Here is a 14581-nt window from a genome sequence, read left to right as displayed (position 1 = left end):
AATCTCCCTGGCAATAATCAATGAGAATTGGTTGAGAATCAGGTGGGAAAATTCTCCCCATGTTTCAGATATAGATTAAAAGAATAGCCATTGTGATCATAAGTCTTAGGCAATTGTGCCTAAGAGAAGCATATGCCTTAGGCAATTGTGATTCAGAGGTCACCTCAGCCCTCTAACTTTTACCTAATTCTGTAATGTCAAGGCATATGCCCCCCATTTGCTGTCATAGAAATATGTGCCCCCCCGTTTGTTCTCATGGAAACCCCCTGATCACAGACTTTCCCTTTAAAAACCCTGCTCACTCAGGGCTCAAGGTCCCACTTCTCTACTGCTGCATCAGTGAGACTTGCTTCCGGAGTTTGAGTGTTCTCTTAATAAAGCTCTCTTGCTATTGCATTGTTTTGTCTCTGAGGTTCCCATGAACTTGGCATTACAATAGCACTGGAGCTGAGAGGAGGCTGAGAGCTTTTTCAAATTAAATTCTGTTGCTTTTGGGGAAGCTTATAATATAGCCCAGGCTGGCCTTACTTCACTGTAGCCAAGGCTGGCAGGCCTGAAGATTGCTCAAAGGCTGAACACAGGCTGGGATGCAACCTGGATCTCAAAGGTGTGAGGGGCCACCTGGGAATGAGAAACAACTGTGATTATTTGAATTGAAGCCATGCTCAGAGAGCTCTTGAAGGGCGGGGTGAACTGTTCTGAGAAGCAACCAGCTGTAAACTATCTACAACCCTCTGTAAACTATAGAGCAGAGTGATCTGATTTTCAGGTATAAAAACCCTGTGCTATGCATGTTCAGGGTCGTCTCCTGTCTTTGGAGGGGCGACCCTATCTCAATAGCAATAAAACCTCTTCCTTTGGCATCGAGCTGTGGTCTGTGAGAGTTCCTGGGAAGGGTGCCATCCTGAACTCCTGAGCAGTGACACTCCAGGTCTTACAGATGAACTCCTCTGCTTGCTCTGAGGACCTGAGATTAAGATGAGGACTATGGGGATTGGGAAAGGAGGAGGGAGGGACCCATGTGGGGGGGATACAAATTAAATAAAGTATAATGAAGAAAGAAGTTTTAAAAAGATGAGGACTATGAGAAAACCCTCTTTATTCAAGAAAATCTATCATGTTTTGAAACTTGAAAAATAATATTTTTACTTTTTTCATTTTTAAAATTCTGTTTTACTTTAGTAGTTTTATTTATTTTTATTTTGTGTGCATGAATGCATTCCTGGTGCCTGCAGGACCAGAAACCATGAGATCCTCTTGAACTGGAGTTACTAACAGTAGTGAGCCTTCATCTAGAGGCTGGGAATTGAACTTTGGTCCTCTGCAAGGACAGCCAGTGTTCTTAACTCCTGAACCATCTCTCCATCCCCATTGTTCACTTTATTATTTCAGGGAAAATATACTTCACTGCTTGGTTAAGGTAACTGAACACATCTTTATTATGGTAAAACACACACAACACAAGAATTTCCCATCTTCAGCATACTGCTTGGCGTTGATTACATTTTTACAGTCTGCCTCCACCCAGCAAGTCGCCCATGGCCTTCCCTCCTGAGCTGAGGATGAGAGTCTGCTTTTGTTTCCACTCCTAGAAAGTTTCCAAGCTCTTCATGCTCCCAGTAGTCCACACAGAATTTGTTCTGACTAGACTCTCATTGCAGTCAGTACAGTGGCTTCATGCCAATCTGTGTGGGACCATGTGCAGAATCTCCTTCTCTTTTAAAGCTGGAGTAACACTCCAGTGCAGAGAAGCTGAACTCTGTTTATCCATCATCAGGACTGCGTTTTATACATAGATTCTATGTCTGTCTTTGTCTCTGTCTCTCTGTGTCTCTGTCTCTCACTCTGAGTGTGTGTGTGTGTGTGTATGCTAAGTGATTTGAACATTTCTGGATACTTGATAATTATAATAATAACTATTTATAAACCTCATTTGGCAAAACAGAGATAGCTGAGGGATTTGAATAAATGAAGACTATCATAAGCTGTCATGTATTATAAATTGCTGTGGATAATCCAGACCCTAACAAGACAGTCACTTTATGTCTCCCCAAAAGACACACTGGGAAGTACAAAAGACTCATGTATCTGGCATGTGGTTTGTCTTTTATGTGTAGCATCCACACATCTCATAAGAAATAGGTTTAACAACAACAAAAAGACAACTCTGTAATTTCATTTAACCTGAAGCTCATGTAAACTACATTACAATTCATAGCTCTAATGCCAGAATACTGGCTTATCTTAAGGAATCTTACCTATACCTGAGTAATATGATGTTTAACATCCTTCCATACAATGGATCTAAAAATGTTACTTATGTGCTTTTCAGTACTGAGAACCAAAAATGGGCTGACTGTGGCATAGCCATGGACTGTGAGAATATGGACACAAAACAAAATCAGATCATCATCTATACTTCTTAGGTAGGAGATGACGCTGTCCAAGGTGTACATCACCATAAAGAAACTCATGAGGCACAGGATGGTCCGTGTGGCTCTTTGTTCTGCAGATGGTCTGAGGGAAAGGCTGGCACTGTGGAGAAGCTGGGACTGGTTCTTATGTCTGCATAGGAAAATCACCATGTACCCACTGGAGAGGGTCATAAGACCTACAAAGATGACATCCCTGGAGGTCAACAATATAAAAAATGTGTGATGGACAGAGTAGCTCATGGGCACAATACAGCAAGATTGACTGAGGTATGTAAAACCAGATGAAGTCAGATTAGGCGTTGCAGTTATGTATGTTATAAGGGGACTGCTAATGGATGAATAAAAGATACTCAGGAAAAGAAGGCAACCTAGCATGTGCTGTGGAGATTTACATTTGAATTTTGCTAGACGGGAACTTCTGGGACTGAGGGTGATGGCCTGGAGGATGCTGAGCAGGCTAGTGGCACAAAGAGAGAGGCTCCTAAAAGACCTGTACAAGAACATAACAAATTTGCATGTGGAGTCACTCCATCTCTTCCCTGGCATAAAAATGTCTGAAGCTACTAAACTCACGACTAGCAGCATCAGTATGTGGATTAGGGCCAAGAGACTGATGGGCAGATCAGTGAGTCTGGGCCTCTGCCCACGAATAAACATGAGGATGTGGAAGAGAAGAAGGAAGCTGTTGCCTGAGAGCCCAATCCCAGCTCCAGCATAAATGGTGTTTCTTACCTTGGTGTTACCTGACAGTTTGTTGATTTTGTTCATTTTAAGGCTGAAAGAAGCAGGTAGCAATTGTGAGGGGAGAACAGCAAGAAGATTCCTTATCACCAGTCTAGCCTTGATCATCAGCTGCAGACAATGGCAGCTCCACTCTCCTTAGAAAGATGTTTATTTCACAGCTCTGCCTTATACCCCTTAAGATTGCCTTCATCTCAAAGTGCCCAGAAGGGATGCCCACTCTCTCCATTGTTCTGACACTTATATGCCCCATCCAGATAGAAGCTTTCTCCCACATTACAATTGTCATGTGTCAAGAAAATATTTCTTTTCCTACTGTTTCCTATTTGAGGTTTCCTGAGGCAAAAGCAATGTCTTACTTGTCTTTCATCTGCATCATGTTGATTGCCAGACACAGAGCAGCTCTGCAGGTTTTGGTGAAGTTCAATGAGGATTGCAAGAAAGTAGAAATAAGATCCTCAGATGAAGCTGTGCCCTTGTCTTAAACAGGCCCAGAGTCATTTTATTCCAGTCTCTTTCTTCTGCTCATTTACGTCAGACTTTGTGCTAGTCATGTGGATCTGCAGGGAGCCTTAGGAGTGGAAACTCTGAATCCAGACTTCTTTACATAATACTCACTCCTGCCATATCCTGTGTGTGACCCTGAGCAGTCTGGGGCTGAGCTACAGCGTTAGAACATATGACATCTGTGTGCCTGTGTCAGGGAGATTTGTAAGGAGATGAAGTCTACATACCAAACATGGTGTTCCCTGCACAGGGCGAACTCTTTGGTGAAGGTTCCTTATGTTTGTGACTTGGGATAGTTAATACAGTTTTAAAAACATCTGTTTGGTTTCTCCCAGCCCCAAACAGAGAAGAGTATGTATGAACACAATAGACTACCCAAGCAATCCTTTCCAAAGCATCCTGGTAGCATTTTAGGCCTTCTTTGTGAATCTCACATTGTAACTGCATCTGAAATATGTTTTGATGTCACAGCAGAACAAAATCCTACATGAGAAGTGATCAGTTATCAGAAGCTGCCAGGAATGTGGTCTAAGTTTTGTCTCTTTCCACATTTGAAAGCAAACAATTATTAAGAATTATAATTACAATAGATTGAGGGCCATTCCCATTGTGAGGTTTTAATGAAAGAAGAATTAACCAACTCATCCTAAATGATGGGCTGCACAGGTGTGTAGGATTTCATACCTCCTTGAGGAAGCAGTGATGCTTCTCAGACTCAGGTGACCAAAGCCTCAGATATACATCAGAAGATTTGATGAAGGGTCTTCTTGAAAGTTCTTTCTCATGCAATGCAAGTATTTAGTTTAATTCAAGTATCATAATCCTAAATTATGCAATAATATAAAAATGAAGTCAAATAGTAAAGAAATAATTATCATTTGAATATCAAGGGTATAAGATGGTTTCATTTTATATGTAATGTGAGATATGAGGGGAAAGTAAAAGTGCCTGAGTTACAAAACCCGATGCACCAGCTAAGTAAATGCTCAGAGCAGGAGAAATGAGGGAGCCTCAGTGTTCAGAAGTGCTGCCCTCCAGTCATGATGAGTTACATTCTAGAAGGGAAGAACCAATTCCAAAGAGTGGTCCTCTGACCCTGAGATGTGTCCTGTGACATACACATCCTACCCCATTCCACAAAATACATAAGATGAAAAGTAACTTTAAAAAATGAGAGCTAAGGTGGATGGCCAGTTAAAGACTGTAAACATAGGTGCTGGGTGTGGAGAGAACCTGCTGCTTTGACAGAGGCCCCAGGTACAGTTCTCACCTCTCCCATGGCAGCTCAAAACCATCTGCAACTCTAGGTTCAGGGGTTCCAAAAACTCCTGAGGTCCTCAGGCAGCAGGCATGCATGCAATACAAATATATAGACACAGCAAAATCAAACAAAACAAACACCCAAAAAGTGTAACACACATAACAAAATAACCTAAAAAATTTAAATTGAGATTTTCTAAAATAGAATGGCAAAGAGTCATTAGGAAAGGTGAAACTTCTACAAGATTAATATGCTGAGTTCTATGTACCAGCAGAGCTGTAAATACATTTTACTGAGTGATTCCCATTGCATTACCATGCTCTTTATATAATAGATCCGTTTGATTACCCAATGTCAATTTCATCAGATGTCAGAAACAAAACGGAATAGGCAAGAAGAGAAGGAGAAAAAGGAGAAGCCAACTTTCAGGAGTTTTAGGAAACATCCTAAGAGGAAAACTCTTCTTGTTGCCCATGCAGAACACAGTCCCCTGTGCTCTCAAGGTTCTCACTTTTGTTCCTCTCAAGCTCTTGGGGTTTGGATCCTGGCTCTTTAGGCAACAGCAGGGGAAACTGCCATGTATCCACTGTGTATAAAATTTCTAGCATTCCAGCGCCTCCTCAAGGACGTCCTCTCAGAGGACGTGTTTTACTGTGTAGTGCACCACGAGCCAAGAGCATTTGCGTGAAATTCCTGAAACTGAGTAGGCGATGTTCTCTACTAGATAGTGATACAGTAAGGAGATTTCCTTCCAAACACACTGGAATTACTTTTAATTACTCAAAATACAGAGTGACTTACATCACAAATAGTTTTGTTTCAGGTAAGAATATAAGAAAAGTAAAAGGATTTAATGAAGATATGAAATTAAAAACATCAATTTTTATAATAGGTACACAAATTAAACCACTAAAATATTCTACATATAAGGATAATTCATGTAGTTCTTCACTGTGAGTTGCTTAATTAAAACAAAATGTAAATATGAAACAATGATGTTTCCAAAGAAAAAATTAACTAATTTTAGGAGTTGCAGGAAATATCCTAAGAGGAAAAGTATTCTTGTTGTCCGGGCAGGGCACAGTCCCATGTGCTGAGGGGCTGTCAGAGCTCAGTGTCTCCTCTGCACATGCTGAAAACTTCCCACAGCCAGTAGCCCAGGGCTTCTCCTCCCACAGACTGCCTGGGTCCCTACCACCTTCTGATTCTGCCCTGGGTGCAGAGCACTTACCCAGATGGACATAGCACGGGAGGACTGTGCGCCTGAGGAGATCCTGCACAGGTTAGGCTGAGGGAGAATTTAATGCATCTCTACAGCCTGCAATTTTAATGCTTGTGGAAGGTGACAGGTTCCTGTAGGGGAGCATGGAAATGTGGCATCCCAGGGGGGATCTTCCCTGCCTGTTGATCTCACTCACTCTGTCCTGGATAACAGCCATCTGGGGAGGGCTGAGCACACACTTAGAGTCCCCCTGCCAGACCTGAGAAAGGGATCAGAAAGTTTATGACAGCCCTATCTTCTTGCTGTTATTTTAACTGTACGGTCTAATAATGTTTATTATTATCCTATAATTATCACGGCAGTACACCTGACCTGTATCACAATCAATAAAAGACACAGACACCTGATAGATTTTATAACAGTCCTATTTCACAAAGGACAGGCAGATATTTACCCTCTAAACTACCTTTTCCTCACAGCCCCATCCCAGGCTACCTCCCATCCATAATCCGTAATGACTTGCTCATACTTTTATTTTTAATTTTATTTTTCTTATTGGTTACATTTTATTAACTCTGTATCCCAGCTGTATCCCACTCCCTCATTCCCTCCCCAACCCCACACTCCCTCCTTGGTCTCCTCCCTGCCCCTTTCCAAGTCCACTGATAGGAAAGGACCTCCTCCCCCTTCATTTGACCCTGTTTTATCGGGTATCTTCAGGGCTGGCTGCAAAGTCCTCCTCTGGGGCCTAACAGAACTGCTCCTTCCCTGGGGGTGTGGGGAGGTCAAAGAGCCTGCTCTTGAGATCCTGTTAGAAATAGTCCTTGTTACCCTTACTTTAGAAAACTACTTGGTTACTGAGCTACCACGGGCCACATCCGAGCAGAAGTTGTAGGTTATATCCATAGAAGGTCCTTGGTTGAGAGTCAGTCTCAGAAAAGACCTTATAACTGGATATATTTGGTCCTTGTAGAGCTCCTATCCTTTCCATATCATACTAACTCCCCTTCTTTCATATGATTCCCAGCACTCTGCCGAGGGTTTGGTTGTGAGTCTTAGTGTCTGCTTTGAAACACTGCTAGGTAGAGTCTTTCAGATGCCTTTTGCGGTAAACCCCTGTTATCTGTTCAATGCACATCCCATTTGTCTTTCTAAATGAGGATTGATCATCTTTGCCCGTGTCTGCTTTCTTGATTATCTTCTTTAGGTGTGTAGTTTTCTTTATGTTTATCATATCTTATAGGTCTATATAAGTGAGTATATGCCATGTTTGTCTTTCTCCTTCTGGGATACTTCACTCAGAATGATCTTTTCTAGATCCTACCATTTGCCTGCAAATTTCATGATTTCCTCCTTTTGATTGCTGAGTAGTATTCCATTGTGTAAAAATACCACAATTTCTGTATCTATTCCTCCATTGATGGACATCTGGGTTGTTTCCAGATTCTGGCTATTACAAATAAAGCTGCTACAAACATGGTTGAGCAAATGTCCTTATTGTGTACTTGAGCCTCTTTTGGATATATGCCTAGGAGTGGTACGGCTGGATTTTGAGGAAGTGCTATTCCTATTTGTCTGAGAAAACACCAGATGGATTTCTAAAGTGGTTGTACAAGGTTACATTCCCACCAGCAGTGGAGGAGGGTTTCCCTTTCTCCACAACTTTTCCAGCATGTTTTGTCACTTGAGTTTTTGATCTTGGCCATTCTCATGGGTGTAAGGTGAAATCTCAGGGTTGTTTCGATTTGCATTTCCCTAATGGCTAATGAGGTTGAGCATTTCTTTAAGTGTTTCTCTGCCAGTCGATGTTCCTCTTCCGAAAATTCTCTGTTTAGCTCCGTTCCCCATTTTTTAATTGGATTACTTGGTTTATTGCTTTTCTGCTTCTTTAGTTCTTTATATATACTGGATATTAGCCCTCTGTCAGATAAAGGGTTGGTGAAGATTCTTTCCCAATCTGTAGGCAGTCGTTTTGTTTTGATGACAGTGTCTTTTGTTTTACAGAAGCTTTTCAGTTTCATGAGGTCCCATTTATTGATTGTTGCTCTTAGAGCCTGTGCTGTTGGTGTTCTGTTCAGGAAGTTGTCTCCTGTCCCAATGAGTTCTAGGCTGTTCCCCACTTTTTTCCCAACTGATTTAGAGTATCTGGTTTTATGTTGAGGTCCTTGATCCACTTCAACTTTAGTTTTGTGCGGGGTGATAAATATGGCTCTATTTTCATTTTTCTGCACGTAGATATCCAGTTGGTCTAGCACCATTTGATGGAGATGCTGTCTTTTCTCCACTGGATGGATTTGGCTTCTTTGTCAAATGTCGAGTATTCATAGGTGTGTGGGTTTATTTCTGGGTCTTCTATGCGGTTCCATCTATCCTTTCTGTTTCTATGCCAATACCATGCAGTTTTTATTACTGTTGCCCTGTAGTACAGCTTGAGATCGGGGATGGAGATACCTCCAGATGATCTGTTGTTGTACAGGATCATTTTGGAGATTCTGGGTTTTTTGTTTCTCCATATGAAGCTGACAATCTTTTTTTCAAGGTCTGAAAAGAATTGAGTTGGTATTTTGATGGGAATTACATTGAATCTGTAGATTGCTTTTGGCAGGATGGTTATTTTCACAATGTTAATCCTACCAATCCATGAGCATGGGAGATCTTTCCATCTTCTAATATCTTCTTCGATTTTTTTCTTCAGAGACTCGAAGTTTTTCTCAAACAGGTCTTTCACTTGCTTGGTTAGAGTTATACCTAGATACTTTATGTTATTAGTGGCTATTGTGAAGGGTGTTGTTTCCCTAATTTCTTTCTCAGCCTTTTTCTCTTTGGTATACAGGAGGGCTTCTGATTTTTTTGAGTTGATTTTGTATCCTGCCACTTTGCTGAAGGTGTTTATCAGCTGAAGGATTCTCTGGTTGAATTTTTGGGGTAGCTCATGTATACTATCATATCATCTGCAAATAGTGACACTTTGACCTCTTCCTTTCAGGTTTGTATCCCCTTGATCTCCTTCAGTTGTCTTATTACTCTGGCTAGGACTTCAAGAACTATGTTGAAGAGATATGGAGACAATGGGCAGCCTTGTCTTGTCCCTGATTTCAGTGGGATTGATTTAAGTTTCTCTCCATTGAGTTTGATGTTGGCTATAGGCTTGCTGTATATTGCCTTTACTATCTTTAGGTATGTGCCTTGTATCCCTGATCTCTCCAAGACTTTAAACATGAATGGGTGTTGGACTTTGTCAAATGCTTTATCGGCATCTAAGGAGATGATCATGTGGCTTTTCTCCTTCAGTTTGTTTATGTGGTGGATTACATTGATGGATTTCCGTATGTTGAACCACCCTTGCATGCCTGGGATGAATTCTACTTGGTTGTGGTGGATGATATCTTTGATGTGTTCTTGGATTCAGTTTGCAAGTATTTTATTGAGTATTTTTGCCTCAATGTTCATAAGAGAGATAAGTCTGAAGTTCCCTTTTTGTTGGATCTTTGTGTGGTTTAGATAACAAGGTGACTGTGGCTTCTTAGAATGAGTTTGGTAGTGTTCCTTCTGTTTCTATTTTGTGGACTAGTTTGAGGAGAATTGGTGTTAGCACTTCTTTGAAGGTCTTGTAGAATTCTCCGCCGAAGCCATCTGGCCCAGGGCTTTTTTTGGACAGGAAACTGTTAATGACTGCTTCAATTTCCTTGGGATATATAGGGCTATTCAGTCTTTCTACCTGATCTTGACTTAATTTTGGTAGATGGAATCTGTCGAGAAAATTATCCATTCATTTAGATTTTCAAATTTTGTGGCATATAGGCTTTTGTAGTATGACCTAATAATTGTTTGGATTTCCTCAGTGTCTGTAGTTATGTCCCCATTTTCATTTCTAATTTTGCTGATTTAGATAGTTTCTCTCTGCTTTTTAGTAAGTTTGGCTAAGGGTTTGTCTATCTTGTTGATTTTCTCAAAGAACTAGCTTCTTGTTTCATTGATTCTTTGAATAGTTTTATTTGTTTCTAATGGATTGATTTCAGCCCTGAGTTTGATTATTTCCAGCTGTCTGCTACTCTTGGGTGTATCTGCTTCTTTTTTTCCTAGTGTTTTCAGTTGGGCCATTAATTTGTTTGTATGTGATGTTACGAATTCCTTCTTGCAGGCACTTAGTGCTATAAATTTTCCTCTGAGCACTGCTTTCAATGTGTCCCATAAATTTGGGTATGTTGTGCCTTCATTTTCATTGAATTCTAGGAAGACTTTAATTTCTTTCTTTATTTCTTCCTTAACCCAGCTCTCATTGAGTAGTGAGTTGTTCAGTTTCCATGTTCGTGTCGGCTTTTTGTTGTTTCTGTTGTTGTTGATGTCCAGCTTTAGTCCATGGTGGTCAGATAGTATACAAGGGATTATTTCAATCCTTTTGTATCTGTTGAGGCTTGCTTTGTGACCCACTATATGGTCTATTTTGGAGAAGGTTCCATGTGGTGCTGAAAAGAAGGTGTACTCTTTTGAGTTTGGGTGAAAAAATCTGTAGACGTCTATTAGGTCCATTTGATTTAGGGATTCTGTGAGTGCTCTTATTTCCCTATTTGTTGTCTGTCTAGTTGATCTGTCCCTTGATGAGAGTGGGGTGTTGAAGTCTCCCACTATTAAGGTATTAGGATCAATGTATGATTTATGCTTTAATAATGTTTCATTTACGAATGTAGGTGCTCTTGTATTTGGGGCATAGATATTCAAGATTGTGATGTCCTCTTGGTGGATTTTTTCTTTGATGAGAATATAGTGGCCCTCCTTATCTTTTTTATTAACTTTGGATGAAAGTCTATTTTATTAGATATTAGGATGGCTACTCCAGCTTGTTTTCTGGAACCATTTGCTTGAAAAACATTTTTCCAGCCCTTTACTCTGAGGTAGGGTTTATCTTTATTGCAGAGGTGTGTTTCTTGGATTCAACAGAATGTTGGATCCTGTTTCTGTAACCATTCTGTTAGCCTGTGTCTTTTTATTGGTGAGTTGAGTCCATTGATATTGATAGATAATAGTGACCAATGCATGGTAGTTCCTTTTGTAATGGAGTCGGTGATCTTACCCTGTTTCATTGGTTGTTTTCTTTTCATTTTTGTTGGGATATTATCGGTATGCCCTGTTTTCTTGGGTGAAGTTGTTTTCGTTGGATTGGAGTTTTTCTTCAAGTATCTTCTGTAGGGTTGGTTTGCTGTGTAGATATTGTATAAATTTAGTTTTGTCATGGAATATTTTGTTTTCTCCATCTATATTGATTGAAAGCTTTGAGGGTATAGTAGTCTGGGTTGACATTTGTGATCTCTTAGAGTCTCCATCATACTTGCCCAGACCCTTCTGGCTTTCATAGTTTCTGATGAGAAGTCCGGTGTGATTCTGATAGGTCTACCTTCATATGTTACTTGGCCTTTTTCCCTTGCTGCTTTTAATATCTTTTCTTTGTTCTGTAGATTTAGTGTTTTGACTATGATGTGACGTGATGTGTTTCTTTTCTGGTCTAGTCTATTTGGTGTTCTGTAGGCCTCTTGTATATTTATGGACATCTCTTTATTTAAGTTGGGAAAATTTTCTTCTATGATTTTCTTGAAAATATTTTCTGGACCTTGGAGCCTGGAGTCTTCTTTTTCATCAGTTCCTATTATTCTTAGAGTTTGTCTTTTCATAGCGTCCTTGATTTCTTGGATATTTTGTGATTGGAACTTTTCTGATTTTACTTTTTCTTTGAGAGAAGTATCAATTTCTGCAAGTGTGTCTTCAGCTCCAGAGATTCTTTCTTCCATCTCTTGTATTCTGTTGGTGATGCTTACTTTTGTGGTTCCTGATCTTTCTCCAAGTTCTCCAGCACAAGGGTTTTTTCATTTTGTGTTTTCTTTATTGATTCTAATTCTGTTTTCATGCCTTGTATCATTTTTTCATCTGTTTGAATTTGGATTCCTGTCTCTCTACGATGGTCTGTATTTCTTTGTTCATTTCCTTTATATATGCCACTAATTTTATCTCTACTTGTGCCTCTGTTTGTTTGGCTATGTTTGCCTGTGTTTCTTTAAGGATTTTGTCTATTTCTTCTTTCTTTACCTCCAATTGACTGGCCAACTCTTTGAAAGTTTCCTCCTTTTGAGCCTCAAATAATTGGGTAAGCATGGCTTTAAAGTCATTATCCTGTGCTTCTGATGAATTGGTGTATCCATCGATTTTGGGGTTTGCTGGTGAAGTCATGATGTCCTGATGTATGTTGGAAGTGTTCTTTCGCCTACCCCTGGCCATTGGCTTATCTGAAACCTTCCCTGTTTGTTTTTGGATTCTGCAGATCATACTGGTACTGTCTCTCTCTGTCATCTGGAGAGTTCTTCAGGAAGCTGAGAGAGGTCCTGTGTCCTCAGCGTGTGCTGAGGACTAGCTGTACCTGTGGGAGAAAAGTACGCAGGCGCAAACGGGGCAAATGCAGGCGTGTGCATGTGTGCGTGCTCGTGTGTGTGTGTGTGTGTGTGTGTGTGTGTAAGTGTGCGTGGACATGTGTCTCGAGAGACACAGTGATGGCTGATGTTGAACCCTTGAGTGTGTGGGAGGGGCTCTGCATTCTATATGTCGCAGGTGCTAGTGATGATCTCAGTGCAATTTCTGGCATTAACTGCCTTAACTCCTCAATTAGACCCACAGAGCAGGAACTTCAATGTCCCAAGTGTCCCTCTGTTTCCCAAAGTGGGTATATGGGTGAGAGGGGGTTCGATGCCTGGCTTCTGTTTTAGAAGGACCCAGGATCTGGGCATCTGCAGATTCTCAAGGGTGCACTCACTTACAGGCAGGTCACTTGGCAGAGATCGGGGTATTCGGGCTCTCTGCTCTCTGGTTTGGCCCTGCTTCTTTGATATGCACCTCCAGCTCTGTGCTGCTGTCACTGCCAGTCTATGAGGTCTTGCTGCAGCTGGAGATATCAAGGTGGTCACGTCAGTAGTGATTGGGGTAACCAGTCTCTCTGTTCTCTGGTTTGGCCCTGGTTAGTCTTAAACTGGAGGGCTGCTGTGCCCTGCCATCTCAGTGCTGCTCTGCTGCCAGAAATCTCCACTGTAACTGGAGACTGAGTTGCTAGTCCAGATGCTTTCTGGGAAGTCCTGGGGTCTCTTCATTGTGCTCTCCAAGCTTGGGAGGGCCAGCGCCTGGTGTGCCTAGATTGTATGGGGTTTTCTGTCTGGTTTTGGTGAGTATATAGCATATTCTCTTACAGTGTGGTATGGGCGGGCCTTACCGTCAGTGATAGTGATCCTGCGGAGCTAGTATGGCATCTAGCGGACTTGGGCCCTGGGAGGATGGTGCAGCCGCCCAGCACATCTGGGACTCCGAGACAGGTACTGCTGGCATTTGCTGCTAAAGCGCTTGGAGCTCTGCCTCAGCTTCTGCAGTCCCCAGGTTGTTAGGTCTGCACTGAGAAAGATGAGTCCACTGTGCCTCTGTGCCGAGGAGGAGGGAGGTCTGGAGGAGGGGAGTGCTGGGAGATCAAAGGATCGTTTCTCACCTTCCTCAAACAAGTCCCTGGGTGACCCGAGACCAAAGTTTTCACCTCCTATCATGTTCCCTGTTGTTTAGAAATCCTCACCATTGTTTTCCTGGGTTAGAGGTCCTTCCAATCACCAACTCAGACATTGAGCTCTTCCACAGCTCAGATAATGTGTGTGCTAATCGCCATCTTGGCTCCGCCCCTCTCGACTTGCTCATTCTTCATCAGGCAACTTCCTCCATCCATGCCCGCCATATGCTTCTTTCCACACTCCCCCATGGTGGCTCTCTGCTTCCTTACTTCTCTTATTCTTCCTCCTCTCCTCTCCTTCCCATGGTCTTCCTGTCCTCTAGAACCTAGAACCTTAGCCATGCACCCTGCCATGTGTGTCGGGTTTTATTGTTTAAACAAGAAAAAATCCTTAGGCAAGTTTTACTCAAGGACTGTTGTAGATGAGAATTTGCTCTCATCTGTGCAGTAACCAGATCTTGGGAGTCAACAATTAGCATCAGAGTATACAGCACCAGACCAACCCCCCAACACTAACTTTTCTCACTTTGCTCATTAGACTTATTTCAAAAAGTTTTTATTCACTGTGATACTTCTATTCTGGGTTGAGGACTCCTGGGCCTCCGCTGACTTCCCATGGTTCTGAGTGTGCTTTTCCTACACTCTGTGAAATGCAACCAACCCTTTTCCTGAGACACCCCTCTCCCATGGAGCATGTCATTTCCATTTAGTGTTGATTCTGTATTTCCTGGTTTCAAAAATCTGAATTCAAGATGTTAGTAAATTTTAAAAGTGAATAAAAAAGAAATGAAATGAAAACCAGAGAAGTAGAGGCAAAGCTCAGAGCTGAGGTGGTCACAGGCAGGTGGAACATAGCTGAGGCTGAGGCCATGTCTGACTGTATCCCAGTA

General features: G+C 41.7%; 1 protein-coding gene across 1 annotated transcript; it reads right to left on the bottom strand.

Moving 5' to 3' along the window:
• Positions 1 to 2258: 2258 nt before the first annotated feature.
• On the bottom strand, positions 2259 to 3203 carry LOC132654037 (vomeronasal type-1 receptor 54-like). Its single transcript, XM_060383328.1, has one exon. The coding sequence runs from the start codon at positions 3201 to 3203 to the stop codon at positions 2259 to 2261; it is 945 nt and encodes a 314-aa protein (XP_060239311.1).
• Between the last annotated feature and the right edge of the window lie 11378 nt (positions 3204 to 14581).

The sequence above is a fragment of the Meriones unguiculatus genome, chromosome 5 (genome assembly GCF_030254825.1).
Source record: "Meriones unguiculatus strain TT.TT164.6M chromosome 5, Bangor_MerUng_6.1, whole genome shotgun sequence".
NCBI classification, from domain to species: Eukaryota; Metazoa; Chordata; class Mammalia; order Rodentia; family Muridae; genus Meriones; species Meriones unguiculatus.
The sequence above is the reverse complement of the archived record's forward strand: the minus strand, read 5'-3'. Positions and strand labels throughout refer to the sequence as shown.